At 44.3% G+C, this 24,992-nt stretch overlaps 1 protein-coding gene across 11 annotated transcripts in view; it reads left to right on the forward strand.

Moving 5' to 3' along the window:
* RNF44 (ring finger protein 44) overlaps positions 1 to 6,812 on the forward strand; it is a 71,502-nt gene extending 64,690 nt beyond the window's left edge. For all 11 annotated transcript variants that reach the window (XM_069764193.1, XM_069764199.1, XM_069764203.1 and 8 more), the window contains exons 10-11: positions 640 to 739; positions 3,338 to 6,812. In XM_069764193.1, coding sequence (XP_069620294.1) covers positions 640 to 739; positions 3,338 to 3,400 — 163 coding nt within the window. In that variant the 3' untranslated portion in view covers positions 3,401 to 6,812. The remainder of the gene's footprint in view (positions 1 to 639; positions 740 to 3,337) is intronic.
* Positions 6,813 to 24,992: the final 18,180 nt, after the last annotated feature.

Raw genomic sequence — 24,992 nt, forward strand, 5'->3', positions numbered from 1 at the left:
CACGGCAGGAGTTTTTGTTTGTTTGTTTGTTTTTTCTTCGGTATGTACAGGTATTCATTATGCAAACTTAGGGGGCACGTCAGTGAGGGAGCAGTTACCTGTCAGCAGTCTGCATTATGAATATCTAATCAGAGCACCACATGAAGACCCCCTTCCCAAAGGCTACCCCGGGGCACGAGCATATCTTTAACTCAAAACTGAAAATAAAGCTTACACAACAACCACAAGACGGATTTCATCACCAGGTATCATTGTAATCCGTATACCGGCGCCGACCTGACACTGTGTGTAGGTTACTATGCACAATCCTGCTGACAGGTTCCCTTTAAGATGAAGTCCAGGCTTCAGCTGCAGCCCAGACATCCTCTTCGTGTTCAGTTTGTATGAAGGCGGAGACAGTGACCCCAGCTCTGATTCTCCGTCACGTGTTACAACCACCGCACAGGAGCCCCAGGGAGAGCAAATGCTGACACCACGGGAGCGGAGCCAGCACGAGAGGGGAGTATAGGCTTTATTATTTTATCGGAGCCGAACATTTTTTTTAAGAAGGGGTTATCCTAGTAGTGGACAGCCCCCTATAAGTTGCTTACAATAATAATGTATGATATGTGAAGCTTTTTTTTTTTAATATACTTTCAGGTGTGTGGTGTGTTTTAGTGACTTTGAAAGTCGGCAGCTCCTCAGAGTGTTACCTTGTAACCACGAGTTCCACGCAAAATGTGTTGATAAGTGGCTCAAGGTATGTTCCCTAGTGTGTAAGATGAAAAAAAGGGGTCCATCTTGTTGCAGTAAAGATATTAAAGCGCATTAAAAAAAAATGTGGACAAGACCAGCACTAGCATTAACTTAATATGAAGGTGTACATATGCCATGGGAAATATGCGGGACATGTATACATACAATATGCATCAGTACACTGCAGTCAATGAACACATGGATTTCACTACTGCTACATGTAAAAAATGTGCAAGGTGCTTCATACAAATAGATGTATCTGAGCCATCCACCAGTGACAATGTGAACTCGTAGTACCCTAAACTCTTTTGGGTAACCTCAATCTATGTCCAACCAGACCTCAAATTTACGGGGGGAAGAGGGGCTTTGGCTCAGCTATAATTAAAACTTGTCTGGGAAAGCTTGGTAGAAAATGGTGGTTTTGCCAAACAATAAAAAAAAAAAAATATATATATATATATATATATATATATATATATATATATATATATATATATATATATATATATATATATATATATATATATATATATGCATATATATGCAGCATAAATAGTAAAAAGTTGGTCACACTGGGTTAATAGCTGCGTTGATGGAGTGCGTTACACCGCGCTCCGTTAACGCTGGCATTAACCCTGTGTGAGGGCTGACTGGAGGGGAGTATGGAGCGGGCACTGACTGCGGGGAGGAAGGAGCGGCCATTTTGCCGCCAGACTGTGCCCGTCGATGATTGGTCATGGCAAAACGCCCACGACCAATCAGTGACTTGGATTTCCGTGACACAGAAGCCGCGACCAATGAATATCCGTGACAGACAGACGGAAGTTACCTTTAGACAATTATATAGTAGATAATGGATACCGTAGATACTCGAGTATAAGCCGAGACCCCTAATTTTGCCACAAAAAACTGGGAAAACTTAATGACTCGACTATAAGCCCAGGGCGGGAAATGCAGCAGCTACTGGAAAATTTCCAAAATAAAAAATAGATACCAATAAAAGTAATATTGATTGAGGCATCAGTAGGTTAAGTGTTTTTGAATATCCATATTGAATCAGGAGCCCCATATAATGCTCCATACAGTTTATGGTGGGCCCCATAAGATGCTCCATATTAAAATATGCCCCATATAATGTTGCACAAAGGTTAATAATGGCCCCATAAGGTGCTCAATAGAAACATGTGCCCCATACAATGCTGCATAAAGGTTAATAATGGCCCCATAAGATGCTCCATAGACACATTTGCCCAATATAATGCTGCACAAAGGTTGATTATGGCCCCATAAGATGCTCCATAGATTATGCTCCATAGATTATACCCCATATGCTGTTGCTGCAATTAAAAAAAAAAAAAAATCACATTCACCTCTCGTCGCTCGGTCCTCCGCTTCCTCTGCAGTCACTGTTTGTTCAGGCAGAGGGCGGCGCGCACTAACAACGTCATCGCACCCTCTGACCTGAACACTCACAGCCAGAGGACACGGAAGACAGAGCGTCGCCCGGCGGTGGAACAGGGAGAGGTGAATATCGCGCAATGCTCACTCACCTGCTCTCGGCGTGGTCCCTGCTTCTCAGTGACAGGTGGTCTCCGAGCGCCAGCAGCTTGTTCCGGTGTTCAGCGGTCACTGGTACCGCTCATTAAAGTAATGAATGTGCGTCCATATTCATTACTTTATTGAGCGGTACCACGTGACCGCTGAACACTGGTAGAGCTGCGGGTGTCTGAGAAGCAGGAACTTGCAGAGACACGCTGGGAGCAGGTAAGTATGATTTGACAGCTGCCGCTCCCCCGCCGACCTCCTGGGACAACGACTTGAGTATAAGCCGAGAGGGGCACTTTCAGCCCCCAAAAATGGGCTGAAAATCTCGGCTTATACTCGAGTATATACAGCAAATCAAATATTACTATAGTGTACTAATCAGTGTAACATCATATTAGTCTCCCTATCCAAGCTAGACATCAAAGATAATGAACCAAACATGCATGTTAATATATTATAAAAGGTAACGTTACCAAGGCTACAGTGTGGTGCCAGGGACCCCTACGTGCGTTTCGGCGCTCAAGCCTTCTTGTGGGGGCAGTTGTGTGTAGCAATAGTAAAATTCATGTAATCATTGATTACAACTCACTTGTTTTCCTTTCAATCTTATTATTGTAATCCTGTCCTGATCATGACTAATCACCCCCGTAAACAGAGAAAATTGGCGCACAAAAGGCCATTGCCCTAGCTTATATCACATGCTGCATTCACAGTTATTGGAATTGCCATTGGAGGAATTGTCTTACGAGTTGTGTGAACTGTTCACATTGTGTTATGAGCGTCATGGCAGAGTGACTGATCTGTTGTGCACTTGTTGTCATCACCTTACTGACCCCAGTAATGCATATTGGGGGTTCTGTGTTTTGCTAATGAAAATATCACTGACTGCATGGATTAATTGAAAAGCACTGAAAGCTCTGTGCACAATTCCACCAGCTCCAAGCATTATACAATTTGCATATACCAAACATGTGACTAATGAGATTTCTTCAGAAAAAAAATGTACTGACCCTATATTGAGTTCACTGCAGTAATGACTGTGTTTTTTCTCTTCCAGTCCAACCGCACATGTCCCATCTGCCGGGCTGATGCATCTGAAGTTCACAGAGATGGGGATTGAGGACCGCAATTTTCCCTCTTGCCTCCTGCCGGTGCACAAACCCAGAGGGATCAATACAAAATAAACCAGCCTCCTTGCCTGACTCGGATGCTTCAGCTTCCCCCTCCACCTGCACTAGTCCTTACGGCTTGGACACAGCAGCTTTGGATCTGGAGGTGGTGACGAGTCACACATTCCACTGTCTCCATCCTAGTACCTCTCCACCCCAATACTTTCCAACAGTGCCCCTTCCTTATGTATTTCAGTTGTGGGCATTGGGAGGGATTTGAGGTGTGTATGAGATGAATTGGGTTGTAAATGAGAGACCGTTTCTCTCATTTCCTTTCCTCTGACAGTAGCCGAGGCTAACAGGAAAAGACTGGGTCATTGTGGCCAGTGCTAGCCCCCCAAAAGGGGACCTTGAGGCATTACCAGGGGCTCCCTGTTTGCAAAAATTAACTTCTGTCAGTCCCTAAGTTGAGGGAAGTGTCACAGCTGCTTATTTAAATATGTTTGCACTGATGCCCTAGCGGGCAGTTTTATTTTCTTTAATTGCATTGGACCAGATTTTATGCTCCACCTCTATCATTTGCTGCCATCAGACACATCTGCGGTCGGAGGTTATTGTGTATTTGGCATTAATCTCCGGATTTCTATTTCATTCTCTTAAGTTCCTCCACCTTCTCAGTCCACCAGAAAGCAGCGTGCTGTGCAATGTGCTGGAGGGCAGAGTCCCAATAAGACCTTTAGCGTCAGATTTGATTTTATTCTCTCCACCCAGTGATAACTCGTAGCTTTTGCTCCCTGGAGGTATACAGGAGACCATTTATATGTTTATCAGCAGCTTTTTCCTTTCATACCAGCCTGATGGCCATGTGCCACTTTACGTGAATTTGAAGCTTCAGTTGCTGGACTTCCTTTTTTCCTTTCTTGACCTGTTGAGCATATGTGTTGTGTGGACCAGTCCGGAGGTGCAGGGCTCTTTTTTTTGCCCATGTTCTCCTCCGTTCCGTCTGGTGGTAGAAGCCCTGGTAATGCCTCCTCAGTGTATTTTGTTAGGCAGCAGGTCACACAATTGCAGGCTGGTGTGTGATTACAGGGTACACTCTGTTGCACGCCAAGCTGTGTTTTAGTGAGCGTGTTGCACTTGGCACCCGCATTTTCCCCCACCCCAGTCTCTGTGTTGACAGTAGCGCAGGGGCACATGGGCGAGCGGCTGCCTTATTTACTGATTTATATCTGTTTTTGTTCAAGTTTGCATGATAGAACAGCAATGAATTCAACACAAGAGCCAGCCAACCATTTCTGATCTGTGTGCGCGTCTAAACGGTCAGGCAGAAAGAATCTGTCTTAATGTTTCACAATATGCATGTCTGAGCAGCTTGGAATATGGTATCTGCTAACCCTTGGCCGTCTGTGAAGTGACGTGAAGGGGGGTGGGGGGCTGGGACAAGCATTATATAGGGTTATGTATCATGCTGAGCTGATTCCTGCTGTGCACTTGTTCGCAAGCAGAAGGCACCTGAACTGTTCTTTTGGGATTTGAATGTCTCGTTGCCTGCAAAGGTCACACTCGGGCAGGGATTGTGCGATGGGGTGTTCCGAGGCCAAAACTTAATTAGTTTATAATACTGGCCCTCTAGTATATTACAGCGTAATAACGTGTGGAAATATATTACTATGTTAATGGCTAATTCTACATACAACTGGTTTCATTATGTTACTGTAATCCACATCACGGCTAGAAAGCGAGAAACTCGTGCAAATCACCACTGCTGTAACCTGTAGTAAATTGGGGTTGTAATTCTAGACGTATAGTTTCACAGGCTGTCTAATCAATACCTGATAAGCAATGTTCTATTACCTGTCTGTGGAGTGGTGGCTTTGCAGCCCTCTTTATTTTGGGGCTAGTAACCAGTGTTTTGGGATTTTTGTTTAGACAGTACTACAATTTTTTTTTTCTTTCCTTTCTTCTGCCCTTCTTTCTGTGCATAGTAACTTCTCCCCCTTTGGCCACTGTTTGGCTGTAGATGTCTTCCTCTCCACTGACCACTTCACTGTTCTCACTGTTGACAATTCTGGAAATAGACTGCAGCTGGATACATAAAACTAAATCTATATTTATTATAGTATTTACATGGCTAGTGTGTTTCCAATCCATTGTGCTTGTCCTTTCATAAGTCACTACTAAATGTGGTTCATATGTTTCCTGGTCCACTACATGGGATCACGGGAAGACTGGGTGGTGGACACTTCTTGCCTTACAGAACGGCAGCACATCAGGTTTCAAGCCATATGCTGGCAGTGAGAACAGTGGAAAATTCAACTGTTCATATGCTGGAGCATGATTGTATCTGCTATTTTCTTTCCACCCTCACAATAGATTAACAAAAAATAAACGTTTTGTAAACTGCCACATTGGGGCTAGTGGAAGAAGGTAGTAGTGATTATAGCAGAGAAAATGGACTGAGAACTTGTTTTACAGCACACGTTACCAAAGGTCTTACTGTATATAATAACACTTCAGACTTCTCAGCAGACTCACCCCACACAATAGCAGTATCTGCTGCCTATCTCTCAGAACGCCCCTTGCCTGGTGGAGATGTCTTCTGTCAACCCAGATGAGGCCCTCTCCAGCAGAAAAGGACTTGTCTCTTCATCCACTCTCTGCTGCACTGTATTACATACGTACGGTTCTTCCACTAATCTCAGTAGGAACCCCACAACTATAGTACAAGTGCTGTGAAGCTCTAGGAAAGCACTTGGCACTTCATTATCAGTCTGCTTAAGTAATACCCATTGATTTAGGATGTCCGTGATTGCTGCATAGATGCCACTTTTTTAATCTCTATATATGTTCTTTTAAACACCCCTATGGTGGGATATAGTGGATTGTTTACTGTATCATCCTAACCTCCTGGACCCCATACTCACACTGGGCTTGATTGATCTCAATTTTTTTTCCCTCCCACTAACATTCCTGCCCCCCCAGAGATGTGGCTTCCCTTACTCAGGGTCCCGGAGGTGTCTTCTGTGTTAGATTTGTATATCTATATGTGTGCGTATACATATAGATATATCTCTATATATAAACTTTTTATTTTTGGCTTTTGGTACTTGCACATTTACTGGTTACCTCATTTCCCATGTATGTATTTGAAAAAAAAATGCTAATATATAGAAATGGTTCTTGAAGCTATCAAAGTGTGTTTCTTTTCCTCCGTTCCATTGGAATAATATTGGTTTGTAGCATTTAACATTACCTAGTAATATTGTATTATATATGTGTATACTGATTGAAATTTTTAACAGATTTGTACTTTTTTTAAAATGAAAGTTGCTAGTTTTGCTTGACCTGGTAGTGCAATCATTTATTTTTTTTAATGTTGTGGCTGAATTGAGAGGGTTCACTAATAAATGTACAATGACAATACTGGAGTCTCTTGGTTTCTTCTTTAGGTGCACGTTTTTCTATACATACTAATACCCCAAAGAAAAAGCATCTATATTCCATTATGTGAAAAAGAAAACCGAGCCCAAGTGGAGTCACTGGATGGACATTTATCTCTAGTTCTTCCTATGAACCCTTGCCGATCTAAGTCATTCGTTGCTGAAAATTGGCCAAGACTACATATGAGTATTTTCACTAATTAGCTGAAACATTAAATACACATGCTCAATACTGTGCAGGTGCCCAAATGCTGACAAACTCCTACCCTACAGGCATTAACTCTATTATATCTGAAGTTTTCTTAAGGTGTCCAGAACAAACAGGATTCCCCTGTTCCTTCTTGCTGAACAGCTGCCAAGATAAAAGAATCACACTGGTGTTTTTATTGTTTTATTTCACCACCAGAGTGAGATCAATAGTGTAAGGTCCTTCGTGGCTGATAACATAAGACGTCCTTGGTAATAGACTTATCAGCATTGCTCTGGTCATCTTCTGTTGGTTGTGACTAGCTGGATCACTCCAGTATTTGCTGGGTGGTCTGGAAATCATTACTCCATGTAAATCTATAAGAACCAGGACAAAGTTCTCGTAGATTATTATTGAGAGATTGTGACCATTTTAGATCTGAATTGTGGTCAGTCAGAAGCTGCTGTCACAAGATGGTGTATTAGCACCTGAGCAGCTTCTGGGAAAGTAGAAGATGACCAAAATTAAGACCACTCCTCTCTGCTTCACACCTGAATGCACTTAGTTGTACATATATTGCATAGCACAAGTCTGCAATGACTTTAGTCTGCAGTGTGATTCCTAGAAGTGTGAAGATTAATGTAGAATTGAAACCAGAATTAGAACTGAAGGTAACTGGCCAGTCACTGTAAATAATGTTTTTGTTTTCACTTTCACCCCTATAATCCTTCACCTTCTGCTAGCTCCCCTAATCCCTACACCTAGTAAGGAAATGTTCATCTCTTCCTCAATCCTCCCCATCCATCTCACCACCTCCTCAGAACTGTTCCTCAACATACAATCCTCTGTCTCCAAGCACAGACAGCCCCCTCATGCCTTCTGCTCCAACCTGCTAACACTCTCTCTGCTCCTTCTCACTGCTGGTGATATCTCTCCAAATCCTGGTCCTCCTCACCACATCCCCAGTCAGTTCTTCCTCCCATCCACACTCTATCACAAATTTCCGTAACCGTAACCTCTCTAACCTTATACCCATATGCCCGGCCCCCAGTCCCACTAACAGGAGCTCTATGGAACGCTCGTTCTGTCTGCAACAAACTTTCCTACATCCTTGATCTTTTTATTAATAACAAACTTTCCTTCCTCGCCATCACCGAAACCTGGCTCACCCCTTCTGACACAGCCTCTCCTGCTGCACTTTCGTAAGGTGGCTTCCACCTTTCTCACACACCCTGCTCCAGAAGCAAGCATGGCGGAGGAGTTAGTTTTCTCCTGTCAGATAACTGCTCCTTCACCCCAATCCCACTTCCACCCTGTTACCCCCCCCACCCCCCTTCCTTTGAGGTGCACTCTGTCCGCATCTACTCCCCCCTCCAACTGGCTGTCATTTACCACCCCCCAGGGCCAGCCACCACCTTCTTTGATCACTTCACCACCTGGCTACTTCATTTCCTTTCTGCGGACATCCCCACTGTCATCATGGGCGACTTCAATATCCCCATTGACACTTCCCTCTCAGTTGCCACTAAACTTCTATCTCTCACTTCCTCCTTCGGCCTCACTCAATGGTCTTCTGCAGCCACTTACAAAGATGGTCACACACTGGACCTCATCTTCACCCACCTCTGCTCCCTATCTAACCTCTCCAACTCACCTCTTCCTCTTTCTGACCACAATCTACTCTCCTTCTTTTCCCTCTCCACTCCTTGTCTACAATCCTCACCCCACTAACTTGCACACCCTCGCAAAAATCTTAAACACCTCAATCTACACTCACTCTCTAAATCCCTACTCCCTCTCACAGATATAAGTTTCCTACACAATGTGGATGATGCTGCCGCTCTATATTACACCACAATAGCTGTAGCTTTGGAATCTCTTGCCCCTCTCACACATTCCAAAGCTCACAAAATCAACAGACAACCCTGGCACACCAGCCTGACCAAAGAACTGAGGCGAGCTTCCAGGGCTGCTGAGCGCAGATGGAAAAGATCCCACTCCAACGAGCACTTCATCGCATTCAAACAGTCCCTCACTACTTTGAAGACCACACTCGCCACAGCAAAACAAACCTACTTCTCATCTCTCATATCCTCCCTGTCTCACAACCCTAAACAGTTATTCAACACCTTCAATTCTCTCCTCCGTCTCCCAGAACATCCTCCCTCCCCACTCATCTCAGCTGAAGTCTTTGCCTCGTTTTTCAAGCAGAAGATTGAGAACATGAGACAGTTTTAGTGGACAACCCCCAGAGCCCTTCCTCCCAACTACCCAGCCCTCCACCTCCAAAACCAACTTCTCCACCATTACAGATCGACTCTCCACTCTACTCTCAAGATCGCATCTCACCACCTATGCACTTGACCCGATCCCATCCCACTTCATCCCAAACCTCGCCACAGTTCATCCCAACCCTAACCCATCTCTTCAACCTATCACTAACAACTGGTGTTTTCCCCTCAAGCTTTAAACATGCCAATCACACCTATCCTTAAAAAGCCCTCTCTTGACCCATCCTCTGTATCTAGTTTTCGCCCTAGACCACTTCTCCCCTATGCCTCAAAACTACTTGAACAACACGTCCATCTTGAACTGTCCTCCCATCTATCTTCCTGCTCCCTCTTCGACTGCTTACAATCAGGCTTCCTGTCACACCACTCCACTGAAACTGCCTTAACTAAGGTCACCAATGAACTATTAACCGCCAAGAGCAAGAGACACTACTATCATCCTCCTCATCCTGGACCTGTCCTCTGCCTTTGACACAGTGGACCATTCCATGTTGCTGCGGACCCTCTCATCCCTTGGCATCACAGACTTGGCCCTATCCTGCATCTCGTCATACCTAACTGACCCGACATTCAGCGTCTCCCATTCACACACACCAACTCACCTGGCCCCCCTATCTGTCGGAGTCCCAAAAAGTTCAGTTCTAGGGCCCCTGCTCTTCTCCATCTACACCTTTGGCCTGGGACAGCTCATAGAATCTCACAGCTTTCAGCATCACCTCTATGCTGACGACACACAGATTTACATCTCTGGAGCAGATATCACCACCCTACTAACCGGAATCCCTCAATGTCCACTATTTCATCCTTCTCTGCTAGATTTCTAAAACTTAACATGGACAAAACAGAATTCATCGTCTCTCCCCCATCTCACGCGACCCCCCCCCCCAACAAACCTATCCAGTACAGTAAACTGCTGCCCACTCTCCCCAGTCCCACAAGCTCGCTGTCTTGGGGTAATCCTTGACACTGATCTCTACTTCAAACTACTTATCCAAGCCCTTTCCACTTCCTGCCGCCTTCAACTCAAAAAATATTTCACGGATCCGTACATTCCTAAACCAAGAATCTGCAAAAACCCTATTCCATGCCTTCATCATCTCCCGCCTCGACTACTGTAACCTTCTGCTCTGTGGCCTCCCCTCTAACACTCTCGCACCCCTCCAATCTATTCTAAACTCTGCTGCCCGACTAATCCACCTGTCCCCTGCTATTCGCTGGCCTCTCCCCTCTGTCAATCCCTTCACTGGCTCCCCCCTACCCAGAGACTCCAGGACAAAAGCCTAACCATGACATACAAAGCCATCCACAACCTGTCTCCTCCATACATCTGTGACCTCGTCTGCCCGTACTTTCCTGCACACAACCTCCGATCCTCACAAGATCTCCTTCTCTACTCCCCTCTCATCTCCTCTTCCCACAATCGCATACAAGATTCCTCTCGCATCACCCCTACTCTGGAACTCTACCACAACACATCAGACTCTCGCCTACCATCGAAACCTTCAAAAAGAACCTGAAGACCTACCTCTTCCGACAAGCCTACAACCTGCAGTAACCACTAATCGACCAAACCGCTGCACGACCAGCTCTCTTCACCTACTGTATCCTCACCCATCCCTTGAGGATTGTGAGCCCTCGCGGGCAGGGTCCTCTCTCCTCCTGTACCAGTTGTGACTTGGATTGTTCAAGATTATTGTACTTGTTTTTATGTATACCCCTCCTCACATGTAAAGCGCCTTGGAATAAATTGCGCTATAATAATTATACTGTTGTTTCATTACATATTGTACTTCATGATGGTGGTAAAAAAAATCTTTTGGTATGTCTTGCATTTATTTGTCAAAAAATAATGGAAAATTTTGCAATTTTCAAATCCCTAAATCAGATGTTAAATTCACAAAATACTGTAAATACTCGTGTATACGCCGAGTTTTTGGCACTTTTTTTTTTTTTTTTGTGTGTGTGTGCTGAAAAATGCCCCTCTCGGCTTATACACAAGTCATTGTCCCGAGGAAGGGGAGTGAGAGAGCAGCGGATTACAGGAGGCAGTAGCCGGTGGCTAACGCCTGTGCCCGCTGCTAAAGGGAAATGAATATTCACTGTGTTGCGTTTCTCTTATAGCGTGCACAGTTGCAGCCGCCGGCTTCAAGCACACATCCTACTTACCTTCCCTGCGCGCCCTCGCTGCATCTCGTTACGGCGCCAGCAGCTCTTCAATATTCACCTCTCTCCACTCCCATAGGCGTGTATTGAATATTCATTACCATAATAGTAGGATGTTTTTTTCTTTTAATAGGAGTCATGCATACAAGGACAGGGATGGGGAGCCAAGCACTCCAGGCTTGCGATGAGGGGACAATGCATACCCGGCTTATACCAGAGTCAATAAGTTTCCCATTTTTTTGTGGCAAAATAAGGTGCCTCGGCTTATACTCGGTCACATTTTTTTTTTTTTTTAAAGACCGCAACACATTTTAAGACACTTTGAGGGGTCTTTAGGAAAGATACCCAAAATGCACCCCTCAAGGTGCTTAAAACCACATTCAAGAAGGTTTTTTTTTTAACCATTCAGATGCTTCACAGGAATTTTACGTTTGCCTATTTTTCACAAAAAAATTGATTTCAGATCCAATTTTTTTTTTTATTTTGACAAGGGCAACAGGAAAAAATGAACCCTAAAATGTGTTGTGTAATTTCTCCTGAGCATGCCGATACCCCATATGAGGGTGAAAACCACTGTTTGATCGCACGGCAGAGCTCAGAAGGGAAGGAGCGCCATTTGACTTTGTGAATGCAAAATTTGCTGGAAGAATTGGCGGACACCATGTCGCCTTTTTAGCTCTCCTGATGTGCATAAAAAGTAAAAATAATCCTCCAAGTGACGCCATTTTTGGAATTTAGACCCCTCAGGGAACTGATCTAGATGTGTGGTGAGCACATTGAACCTTCAGGTGCTTCACAGAAGTTTATAAGGCCGGGTTCACATTTGCGTATCTATGCGCAGCGTTTGATCTGCATGCGTACATATCTTTAACATGGTGTATACAAGGACATGGTTTTGCATGCGTTCGCGTATGCATGGGTTGTTTTGAGGTGTCCGGCGAACGCAACATGTTGCATTTTTTTGATGCTTCAAATATTGCGCAATCATGCCCCTGCGGATGAGTGCGTAAAAACGCATTACTGTCTATGGAAATGCATTGGTGCGCAAGGAAACCCCCCTCAAGTAACTCCATTTTGGAAAATAGACCCCTCAAGTAATCTATTTTGATCCATGGTAAACAAAATGAAACCCCAAATAATTCAGAGAAGTTTACATTGAGCTGTGAAAATAATAAAATCACATTTTCCTTACAAAAATGTTTTAACCCCAAGTTTTTAATTTTTCTAAGGGCTATTAGGAATTTTTTTTTTTTTTTTTTTACAACAAACTAAGGTCCATTTTTTCCTGAGTGTGCCAATACCCTACATGTAATTGGGAAATATTTTTCAGGCACAGTGCAAAGCTCCCAAGGTAAGCAGCGACAGATTTTACTGTTATGGTTTGCAGGTGCCACGACCCACTGAGAGGGCTCCTGAGGTGCAGAACACCCCACCCATAAATGACCCAAATTACAAACTACACCTCTCAATTCATCTAGGGGTGATCATGAGTGTGTCACAGAATTTTATACCATAGAGCAGTGAAGAAAAAATAACTGGTACATTTTTTACCATAAAAATTTTGTTTTAGCCTCAGATTTTACATTTTCACACAAAGTGGGGTAAAAATAGCACCAAAATTTGTCCCACAATTTCTACTGCACGTGGCAATACCCCATATGTGGCTGTACAGTATGTCGTAGCCATGTGGAGAGACTCGGGAGGGACGGAGCGCTATTTTCCTCCTGGAGCGCAGATTTTCCTTGAAAAGTTTGTGGACTCCATATACAGAGCACCTAATTGCTAGAAGAGCAGAATCCCCCCTCAAGTGACCCCATTTTGGGAATGATACTCCTTTAGGAATTATCTACAGGTGTGCTGATTTTGAATTGGTTATATTTATTTTTTTACGCCGTTCCTCGTGCGGTATAAGTGATTAGGCAAATTTTATTTCTGGGGTCATTGCGATTACACAATACTAGATTTATATCCAGTGTTTGTTTGGCTGCTGTCACACACTAAAAGACGCTTTTATTGCAAAAAAAAAAAAAAATAGTTATCCACATTTTGAGAGCTATAATTTTTCAAAATTTCGGCCGACAGTCATGTCATGGCTTGTTTTTTGCGGGACGAGTTGACTTTTTTATTGGTACCAAGTCTCTATAAAAGGAAAAAAGGGGGGGCGGCACTGCCTTCAAAAAGAACGGTCACAAGCCAAGTGGTAAATTCACACTTCAGTGCTTAAATGGGTTAACCTTTGCTGCCACATTGCACACCTCGGGTGCTCCTCGTATATGTATATGTGGTATATGTGGTACCATTTTCGTGCACATGACATTTTTTGTTCGATTTTCTATTTCGATTTTTGTGAGGCAGAATGAAATAAAAAAAACAGCAATTCAGGAATTTCATTTTTTTTTTTGGGGGGGGGTGGAGTGTTTATACTATTCCATGTGTGGTAAAACTGATACGGCAGTTTTATTCTTTCGGTCAGCACGATTACAGCGATACCTCATTTATATCGTTCTTATGTTTTGGTGCTTTTTACACAATAAAAACTATTTTAGAGAAAAAATAATTTTTTTGCATCCCTTTATTCTGAGATCTATAACTTTTTTATTTCTCCACTGATGGAGCTGTATGGCAGCTTGTTTTCTGCAGGACAAGACGTTTTCAGCAGTACCATGTTTATTTGTATGTGTCTTTTTGATCGCGTTTCATTCCACTTTTTGTTCGGCAGTATGATGATAAAGCGTTTTTTTTTTCCTTGTTTTTATTGTTTTTTTTATGGTGCTCATTAAAGGTGTTAACTAGTGGGACAGTTTTATAGGTCGGGTCGTTGCAAACGCTGCGATACCAAATGTGTACTTTTCGGCTGCCGTCACACTAGCAGTATTTGGTCAGTATTTTACATCAGTATTTGTAAGCCAAAACCAGGAGTGGAACAAATAGAGGAAAAGTATAATAGAAACATATGCACCACTTCTGCATTTATCACCCACTCCTGGTTTTGGCTTACAAATACTGATGTAAAATACTGACCAAATACTGCTAGTGTGACGGCAGCCTTCTTGTTTGTTTGGTGTTTTTTTTTTATTCAAGTATTTATTTGTAGATACAATATATCTTGATTTTTTTACTATTATCTTTATTATTATTACTATGATTATATTTTTTTAATGTTTTTTTTTGCTATTTTAATTTGTCCCACTATGGGACAATCCTTTTTTGCAGGCTGATTGCTGTAGAAACTGCCAGCTCCTCAGGCCGGCCTCACACTCAGCGTATAAAAATACGGTCTGTTATTTACGGCCGTAATATGCAGAAAAGTCCCCAAAATAGTGGTCCGTATCTCATCCGTAGGCAGGGTATGTCAGCGTATTTTGCGCATGGCATCCTCCGTATGTAATCCATATGGCATCCGTACGAGATTTTCTTGCAGGCTTGCAAAACCGACATACGGACATAAAATGGATCCATGAGCTCAAATAATCGTAAAAGCCTATATATGTCAGTGACACACATATATATGTATCATACAGCGCTAGATAGCAGAAAAGCCGGTAATTCAATTGCCGGCTTTTGCTATCTCCTTCACAAACCCGACATATGAGCCATGGTTTACATACAGTAAACCATCTCATATCCCCTTTTTTTTTTTTTTTTTGCATATTCCACGCTACTAATGTTAGAAGTGTATGTGCAAAATTTGGGCACTCTAGCTATTAAATTAAAGGGTTAAATCGCAGAAAAAATTGGCGTGGGCTCCCGCGCAATTTTCTCCGCCAGAGTGGTAAAGCCAGTGACTGAGGGCAGATATTAATAGCCTGGAGAGGCTCCATGGTTATTGCCCCCCCCGGCTAAAAACATCTGCCCCCAGCCACCCCAGAAAAGGCACATCTGGAAGATGCGCCTATTCTGGCACTTGGCCACTCTCTTCCCATTCCCGTGTAGCGGTGGGATATGGGGTAATGAAGGGTTAATGTCACCTTGCTATTGTAAGGTGACATTAAGCCAGATTAATAATGGAGAGGCGTCAATTATGACACCTATCCATTATTAATCCAATAGTATGAAATGGTTAAAAAACACACACATTATTACAAGGTATTTTAATGAAATAAATACACAGGTTGTTGTAATATTTTAGTATACTGGTAATTCACCTGAAGACCCTTGTCACCTGGAACAAATGTAAAAAAAAAAAAAACAATAGTCCACACCTTCCAACGATCAGTCACGTCCCACGCTGTAAATCCATCTGAAAGGGTTAACTAATTTTACAAACAGAAGCCTGCTAATGCAGCCGCCCCTGCTTGTAAAAACCTGGCGAATGAATGGAATGTAGGTGAATGACCTGTAGTTACCTCGAGTTGCGATGATGCGCCCTCTGCTGGATGTCCTCATATGAACTCGAGCCTGGGAACTTTCCAGAATTATTCAGGGGCTACATCTTCAATATGAGTAATCCTTAATTCAGATGCTTGCGCATGTAGATTTTAGCCCGATAAGCAATAGACAAGTACGGTATGTTTGAATTGTCCCTTGTATTCTAAGAGTATAAAAGGTCTGACTTATGATCATGCTTTGCCCCTTGCTGCAAGACGAGAATGAAAAAACTGCCTTGTTCTGGATGACACTGTGCCTCGTGAGGTAATTTTTCTTACAGTTCATTAATGGGGGAAACTGCTGTCCAGAGGCCTCAGGGGCTCTGTCAATATGACCTGGCACCAGGGCCGGACTGGGACTAAAATTCAGCCCTGGCATTTGAAGGTACACAGGCCCACTTGTCACATGGTGACTGTATAATATCTTTGTACACTTGTAGGTTACAAGAAGTGAGGGGAGTGTAACATGACTATCTACTATATAATTGTCTAAGGGTCACTTCCGTCTGTCACATATTCATCGGTCTTGGCCTCTGTCATGGAAATCCAAGTCGCTGATTGGTGGTGGCAAAACAGCCACGACCAATCAGCGACGGGCACACACTGGAAGAAAATGGCCGCTCCTTCCTCCCCGCAGTCTGTGCCCTGCGTCCGCATACTCCCCTCCGGTCAGTGCTCACACAGGGTTAATGTCAGCATTGACCGCGGTGTAAAGCACTCGGTTAACGCTGCTATTAACCCTGTGTGACCAACTTTTTACTATTCATGCGGCCTATGCAGCATGAATAGTAAAAAGATCTAATGTTAAAAATAATTTAGAAAAAAATAAAAAATCGTTATATACTCACTGTCCGTCGGCCCCTCGGATCCACAACAGGCCTTTCCCACTCGTGATGCTCCGGTAACCGGTCCATGCTGCGATCTCGCGAGATGATGACGTAGCGGCCTTGCGCGACCGCTACATCATCATCTCGCGAGACCGCAATGCACTCTTCAGACCGGAGCATGCGAGGACCATCGGTAACCGGCCGCTTCGATCGGGAGGCTCCGGAAGGTGAGTATGTCACTTTTTTATTTTAATTCTTTTTTTTTTTAACAGGGATATGGTGCATACTACGTGACTGGCCAATATACTACGTGACTGGGCAGTATACTACGTGTCTGTGCTGTATACTACGTGACTGGGCTGTATACTACGTGACTGGGCAATATACTACGTGGCTCTATGCTGTATACTACGTGGCTGGGCAATATACTATGTGGCTGGGCAATATACTATGTGGCTGGGCAATATACTATGTGGCTGGGCAATATACTATGTGGCACTGTGCTGTATACTATGTCACTGGGCAATATACTACGTGGCTGGGCAATATACTACGTGGCTGGGCAATATACTACGTGGCTGGGCAATATACTACGTGGCTGGGCAACATACTACGTGGCTGGGCAACATACTACGTGGTTGGGCAATATACTGCGTGGACATGCATATTCTAGAATACCTGATGCGTTAGAATCGGGCCACCATCTAGTATCTACTATATAATTGTCTAAGGGTCACTTCCGTCTTTCTGTCCTTCTGTCTGTCTGTCTGTCTGTCACGGATATTCATTGGTCGCGGCCTCTGTCTGTCATGGAATCCAAGTCGCTGATTGGTCTCGCCAGCTACCTGTCATGGCTGCCGCGACCAATCAGTGACGGCCACAGTCCGATTAGTCCCTCCCTACTCCCCTGCAATCGGCGCCTGATCCATACTCCCCGCAGTCACCGCTCACACAGGGTTAATGCCAGCGGTAACGGACCGCGTTATGCCGCGGGTAACTCACTCCGTTACCGCCGCTATTAACCCTGTGTGATGAAGTTTTTACTATTGATGCTGCCTATGCAGCGTCAATAGTAAAAACATCTAATGTTAAAAATAATTTTAAAAAAACTAATCATTATATACTCACATTTCGCGACGCTCCGGTGACCTCCGGCAGGTTCCGGTGCCAAGGATGGTATGGGAAAAGGACCTGCCATGACGTCACGGTCATGTGACCGCGATGTCATCATAGGCCCTGCGCGAGAAGGACCTGCCATGACGTCACGGTCATGTGACCGCGATGTCATCACAGGGCCTGCGCGAGAACGACCTGCCGTGACGTCACGGTCATGTGACCGCAATGTCATCACAGGCCCTGCGTGAGAAGGACCTGCCATGACGTCACGGTCATGTGACCACGACGTCATCACAGGTCCTGCGCGAAAAGGACCTGCCATGACGTCACGGTCATGTGACCGAACTACAAGGTGCCTTCGGAAGTTGAGTATATGTTTATTTTTATTTTTTAACCTGTGACATACATGGCTGGGCAATATACTACGTGACTGGCCAATATACTACGTGGCTGGGCAATATACTACGTGGCTCTGTGCTGTATACTACGTCGCTGTGCAATATACTATGTGGCTCTGTGCTGTATACTACGTCACTGGGCAATATACTACATCACTGGGCAATATACTACGTAACTGGGCAATATACTACATGACTGGGCTATATACTACGTCACTAGGCAATATACTACATAACGGCAATATACTACGTGGCTGTGCAATATACTACGTGGCTGGGCAATATACTACTTGGACATGCATATTCTAGAATACCTGATGCGTCAGAATCGGGCCACCATCTAGTAACTTATAATCACAGCTGTATCCAGCATTACAGCTCAGTCCTCTTTATTGCTTTTAGTTGCAGTACCAAGAAAAGCCGCTACTTTACCTACATAACTGGATCTCATAGATAATGAATGGATTGAGATGACCAAAGGCTATGGAACCTCATTCTGATCCTCCATAAACTTTGCCTACAGCCACTTTTGGTTCCGCTGCACAGCACGAGACCCGGTGACTCTGAAGAGCAGTGACATCAGTAACGTCACCGCTCTTCAGATATTCCGGGTCTTGTGCTGAGTTCGGCGACTGTGAAGAGCGGTATTGTACTACTGTCACCGCTCTTCAGAGTCGCTGGGTCTCGCCAGGTCTGGGCTAGTAGTGGGGGTGTCTGATAGACACCTCTCCATTACTTATACCAGGGATTGATAGCAGCTGACATTACGCAGCTGACATCAATCCTAAAAATCATTACACATACCAGAATTAAATGCTCTGGTGGCTGGGAAAAGCAGTAGAGTTAGCGCTATTCCCAGGCGCCGGGTGCTAGCTACAACTGCCATCATCCTTGCCTGGTCTCCCTGCAAAGCATTTCTGCTGTATTTACATGCGCTTATCTCAGGCCACTAAACGAGTGTGATCGACAAAAGTGAAGTTGTTCGCTTGTTTCCCGGACTCTTTACACCAACTGAGAAAGAATGAAGGGAACAGAACAATCACAATTAGATCAATCTGTCCGCATACAGTATCATGTTATCAGCAGCACATCTACAGTTTACACATAAACAATCCAATCACTCAATGAATAGGCATTTTGCTTGTTTAGTATAATACACCCCATAGTGTTCCATATATTATAATGTGCACCTCAGTCCTCCATATAATATAATACACTCCTCCGTCCTCCATATAGTATTATTCACTCCACATGGTCCTCCATATAGTTTAATACACTCCTCATAGAACTCCATATATTAAAATACACTGCATTTCCTCCATATAGTATAATGCACTCCTCAGTCCTCCATATAGTATTGTACACTCCACATGGTCCTCCATATAGTTTAATACACTCCTCATAGACCTCCATATATTAAAATACACTGCATTTCCTCCATATAGTATAATGCACTCCTCAGTCCTCCATATAGTATTGTACACTCCACATAGTCCTCCATATAGTATAATACACTCCTCATAGACCTCCATATATTAAAATACACTGCAATTCCTCCATATAGTATAATACACTCCTCAGTCCTCCAAATAGTATAATACATTCCTAATAGTGCTCCATATAGTATAATGCCCCGCCATTGTCATCCATGGAGTACAATTCACTTCCCATAGTATAATGCACCCCTTAGTTCTTCATATAGTTTAATGTATTCCCCATAGTCCTCGATACAGTATAATGCAGACCACATATAGTGTAATGATGCCACCCCAGACTATAATGTAGCCACCCCACAGAATATATTGTAGCCCCCTGAGTATAATGTAACCCCCAGAGAATATAATGCAGCCCCCCTGTTGTGAATTCTGTGGTCAAGCTCCCTCCTGTGGTCATGAGTGGTACTTCGGCTGGTTCTGTCTATGAGCTTCCTCTGGTGGATGTGAGTGGGGCTGCTGCTTCTGAGTTCCCTTGCTCAGGTGACGAGTTTAAGTCGTTAGGTGCTGCTCTATTTAACTCCACCTAGTTCTTTGTTCCTGGCCTCCAATCAATGTTCCAGTATTGGTCTTGCTCTCTCCTGGATCGTATTGTGGCCTGTCTGCCCTGCATAAGCTAAGTTCTACTTGTGTTACTTTTGTTTGCTATTTTTTCTGTCCAGCTTGCTATATTGGTTTTTCTTGCTTGCTGGAAGCTCTGGGACGCAGAGGGAGCACCTCTGTGCCGTTAGTCGGTACGGAGGGTCTTTTTGCACCCTCTGCGTGGTTGTTTGTAGGTTTTTGTGCTGACCGCAAAGCTATCTTTACTATCCTCGGTCTATTCAGTAAGTCGGGCCTCACTTTGCTAAAACCTATTTCATCTCTGTGTTTGTATTTTCATCTTTACTCACAGTCATTATATGTGGGGGGCTGCCTTTTCCTTTGGGGAATTTCTCTGAGGCAAGGTAGGCTTATTTTTCTATCTTCAGGGCTAGCTAGTTTCTCAGGCTGTGCCCGAGGCGCCTAGGTCTGGTCAGGAGCGCTCCACGGCTACCTCTAGTGTGGTGTGATAGGATTAGGGATTGCGGTCAGCAGAGTTCCCACGTCTCAGAGCTCGTCCTATGTTATTAGTAACTATCAGGTCACTTTGTGTGCTCTTAACCACCAGGTCCATTGTGTCTCTGAATCACCAGTTCATAACACCCCCCATAGAATATAATGTAGCCCCTCTATAGAATATAATACAGCACCCCATAGAATGTAATACAGCACAGCCCCCATAGAATGTAATGCAGCCAGCCACCCATAGAATGTAATGCAGCCAGCCCCCAAGGAATGTAATGCAGCACAGCCCCCATGGAATGGAATGCAGCACAGCCCCCATAGAATGGAATGCAGCCAGCCACCCATAGAATGTAATACATCACAGCCCCATAGAATGGAATGCAGCACAGCCCCCATAGAATGTAATGCAGCACAGTCCCCATAATATGTAATGCAGCACAGCCCCCATGGAATGGAATGCAGCACAGCCCCTATAGAATGTAATGCAGCACAGCCCCCATAGAATGTAATGCAGCACAGCCCCCATAGAATGTAATGCAGCCCCCCAATAGCTCCACAATCCAGTTATCACTCAGTGATGTATTAAAAAAAAACCATTCACCTCTCCTCGTGCCCAGTGCTGCTCCTGGCTCCGGTCTCAGCAGCTGCAGTCTGCCCGGTCACACAGCAGGTGCACGATGATATGATGTCATCGTGCACCCGCAATGTCAGCGCCAGGCAGAGCAGGGAATGATGGGAGAGGGAGCGTCAGCAGACGCTCTCTCCTCCATCATTGCATTCAACTGGACCAGCATCATAGACGCCGGTATAGTTGAATGCGGCGGCGCTGGTGGGGGGTGAGTCGGCGGCGGGGAGTCAGCGCTGGCGAGCATCCCACAACTGCAACTGGCCCTTCTGGCATTTGCCAGAACTGCCTGATGGCCAGTCCGATGGCCAGATTGCCAAAACCAGGAGTGGGTGATAAATGCAGAAGTGGTGCATATGTTTCTATTATACTTTTCCTCTAATTGTTCCAATCCTGGTTTTGGCTTACACATACTGATGTAAAATACTGACCTAATACTGCTAGTGTGACGGCAGCCTAAGGCCGGCGTCACACTCAGCGTATAAAAATACGGTCCGTAATTTACGGCCGTCATACGCAGAAAAGGTCCAAAAATAGTGGTCCGTATCTCCTCCGTAGGCAGGGTGTGTCAGCGTATTTTGCGCATGGCATCTTCCGTATGTAATCCGTATGGCATCCGTACTGCGTGATTTTCTCGCAGGCTTGCAAAACCGACATACGGACATACAATGGATCCATGTTCTCCAAAAATCGTAACAACATATACACTGTTATGACCTGGTGGTCAGGACAATAATGGACCTGGTGGTTAAGAGCACACGGAATGACCTGATAGTTACTGATAATAAAGGACGAGCTCTGGGACGTGGGAACTCTGCTGACCGCAATCCCTAATCCTATCAAACACACTAGAAATAGCCGTGGATTGCGCCTAACGCTCCCTATGCAACTCGGCACAGCCTAAGGAACTAGCTAGCCCTGAAGATAGAAAAATAAAGCCTACCTTGCCTCAGAGAAATTCCCCAAAGGAAAAGGCAGCCCCCCACATATAATGACTGTGAGTAAAGATGAAAATACAAACACAGAGATGAAATAGATTTAGCAAAGTGAGGCCCGACTTACTGAACAGACCGAGGATAGGAAAGGTTACTTTGCGGTCAGCACAAAAGCCTACAAAAAGACCACGCAGAGGGCGCAAAAAGACCCTCCGCACCGACTCACGGTGCGGAGGCGCTCCCTCTGCGTCCCAGAGCTTCCAGCAAGCAAGACAAAAATAAAAATAGCAAGCTGGACAGAAAAATAGCAAACCAAAGAAATACAAGCTGGAACTTAGCTTCTGCTGGGAAGACAGGTCACAAGAACGATCCAGGAGTGAACTAGACCAATACTGGAACATTGACAGGTGGCATGGAGCAAAGATCTAAGTGGAGTTAAATAGAGCAGCAGCTAACGAATTAACCTCGTCACCTGTGGAAGGAAACTCGAATGACCACTTCATGGCCAACAACTCACGATTACCAACATCATAATTACGCTCAGCAGGCGAAAACTTTCTAGAAAAGAAAGCACATGGCTTCATCACCGAGCCATCAGAACTTCTTTGCGACAAAACAGCCCCTGCTCCAATCTCAGAAGCATCAACCTCAACCTGAAACGGGAGCGAAACATCTGGCTGGCACAACACAGGGGCAGAAGAAAAACGACGCTTCAACTCCTGAAAAGCCTCTACAGCTGCAGAAGACCAATTGACCACATCAGCACCCTTCTTGGTCAAATCAGTCAACGGTTTAGCAACAGTAGAAAAATTAGCGATGAAGCTACGATAAAAATTAGCAAAGCCCAGGAACTTTTGCAGGGTCTTCACAGATGTCGGCTGAGTCCAATTGTAAATGGCCTGGACTTTAACAGGGTCCATCTCGATAGTAGAAGGGGAAAAAATGAACCCCAAAAATGAAACCACCTGAACTCCAAAGAGACACTTTGACCCCTTCACAAACAAGGAATTCACACGAAGGACCTGGAACACCATTCTGACCTGCTTCACGTGAGACTCCCAATCATCCGAAAAGACCAAAATATCATCCAAATACACAATCAGGAATTTATCCAGGTACTGTCGGAAGATGTCATGCATAAACGACTGAAATACTGATGGAGCATTGGAAAGCCCGAATGGCATAACCAGGTACTCAAAATGGCCCTCGGGCGTATTAAATGCTGTTTTCCATTCATCGCCTTGTTTAATACGCACAAGATTATACGCCCCTCGAAGATCTATCTTGGTGAACCAACTAGCCCCTTTAATACGAGCAAACAAATCAGACAGCAACGGCAAAGGATACTGAAATTTGACTGTAATTTTATTAAGAAGGCGGTAATCAATACAAGGTCTCAAAGAACCATCCTTCTTGGCCACAAAAAAGAACCCTGCTCCTAACGGTGATGACGACGGGCGAATATGGCCTTTCTCCAAGGATTCCTTTATATAACTCCGCATAGCGGCGTGTTCTGGCACAGACAAATTGAACAATCGACCCTTAGGAAACTTACTACCCGGAATCAAATTAATTGCACAATCGCAATCCCTATGAGGAGGTAGGGCACTGGCTTTGGGCTCATCAAATACATCCCGATAATCCGACAAAAACTCTGGAACTTCAGAAGGAGTGGAAGACGAAATAGACAAAAATGGAACATCACCATGTACCCCCTGGCAACCCCAGCTGGACACAAACATAGATTTCCAGTCCAATACTGGATTATGAACCTGTAGCCATGGCAACCCCAAAACGACCACATCATGCAGATTATGCAACACCAGAAAGCGGATATCCTCCTGATGTGCAGGAGCCATGCACGTGGTCAATTGGGTCCAGTACTGAGGCTTATTCTTGGCCAAAGGCGTAGCATCAATTCCTCTCAATGGAATAAGATACTGCAAGGGCTCCAAGAAAAAACCACAGCGCCTAGCATACTCCAAGTCCATCAAATTCAGGGCAGCGCCTGAATCCACAAATGCCATAACAGAATAGGATGACAAAGAGCAAATCAGAGTAACGGACAATAGAAATTTAGACTGTACCGTACCAATGGTGGCAGAGCTGAATGGCTGGGGACAGATGTTTTTAGCCGAGGGGGGCCAATAACCTTGGACCCTCTCCAGGCTATTAATATCTGCCCTCAGTCACTGGCTTTACTACTCTGGCGGAGAAAATTGCGCGGGAGCCCACGCCAATTTTTTCCGCCATTTAACCCTTTAATAGCTAGAGCGCCCAAATTTTGCACATACACACTACTAACATTAGTAGTGTGGAATATGCAAAAAAAAATGGGAATATGACATGGTTTACTGTATGTAACCATGTCTCATATCATGTCGGGTTTAGGAAGGAGATAGCAAAAGCCGGCAATTGAATTACCGGCTTTTAAGCTATCTAGCGCTGGATGAAATATTAATATATATACATATGTGTCTCACTGATATATATATATATATATATATATATATATATATATATATATATATATATATATATATCTGTTCTATGTGTACACATTTATTCTACCTATTCTATTGTAAGCTGTCAGTGTGATTTTACTGTAAACCGCACTGAATTGCCGGCTTTTCTCTCTAACACCGCTGCGTATTTCTCGCAAGTCACACTGCTGGTCTGTGTGTAATCCGTATTTTTCTGGCCCCCATAGACTTTTG

Source organism: Ranitomeya imitator, chromosome 4, assembly GCF_032444005.1.
Source record: "Ranitomeya imitator isolate aRanImi1 chromosome 4, aRanImi1.pri, whole genome shotgun sequence".
NCBI lineage: Eukaryota > Metazoa > Chordata > Amphibia > Anura > Dendrobatidae > Ranitomeya > Ranitomeya imitator.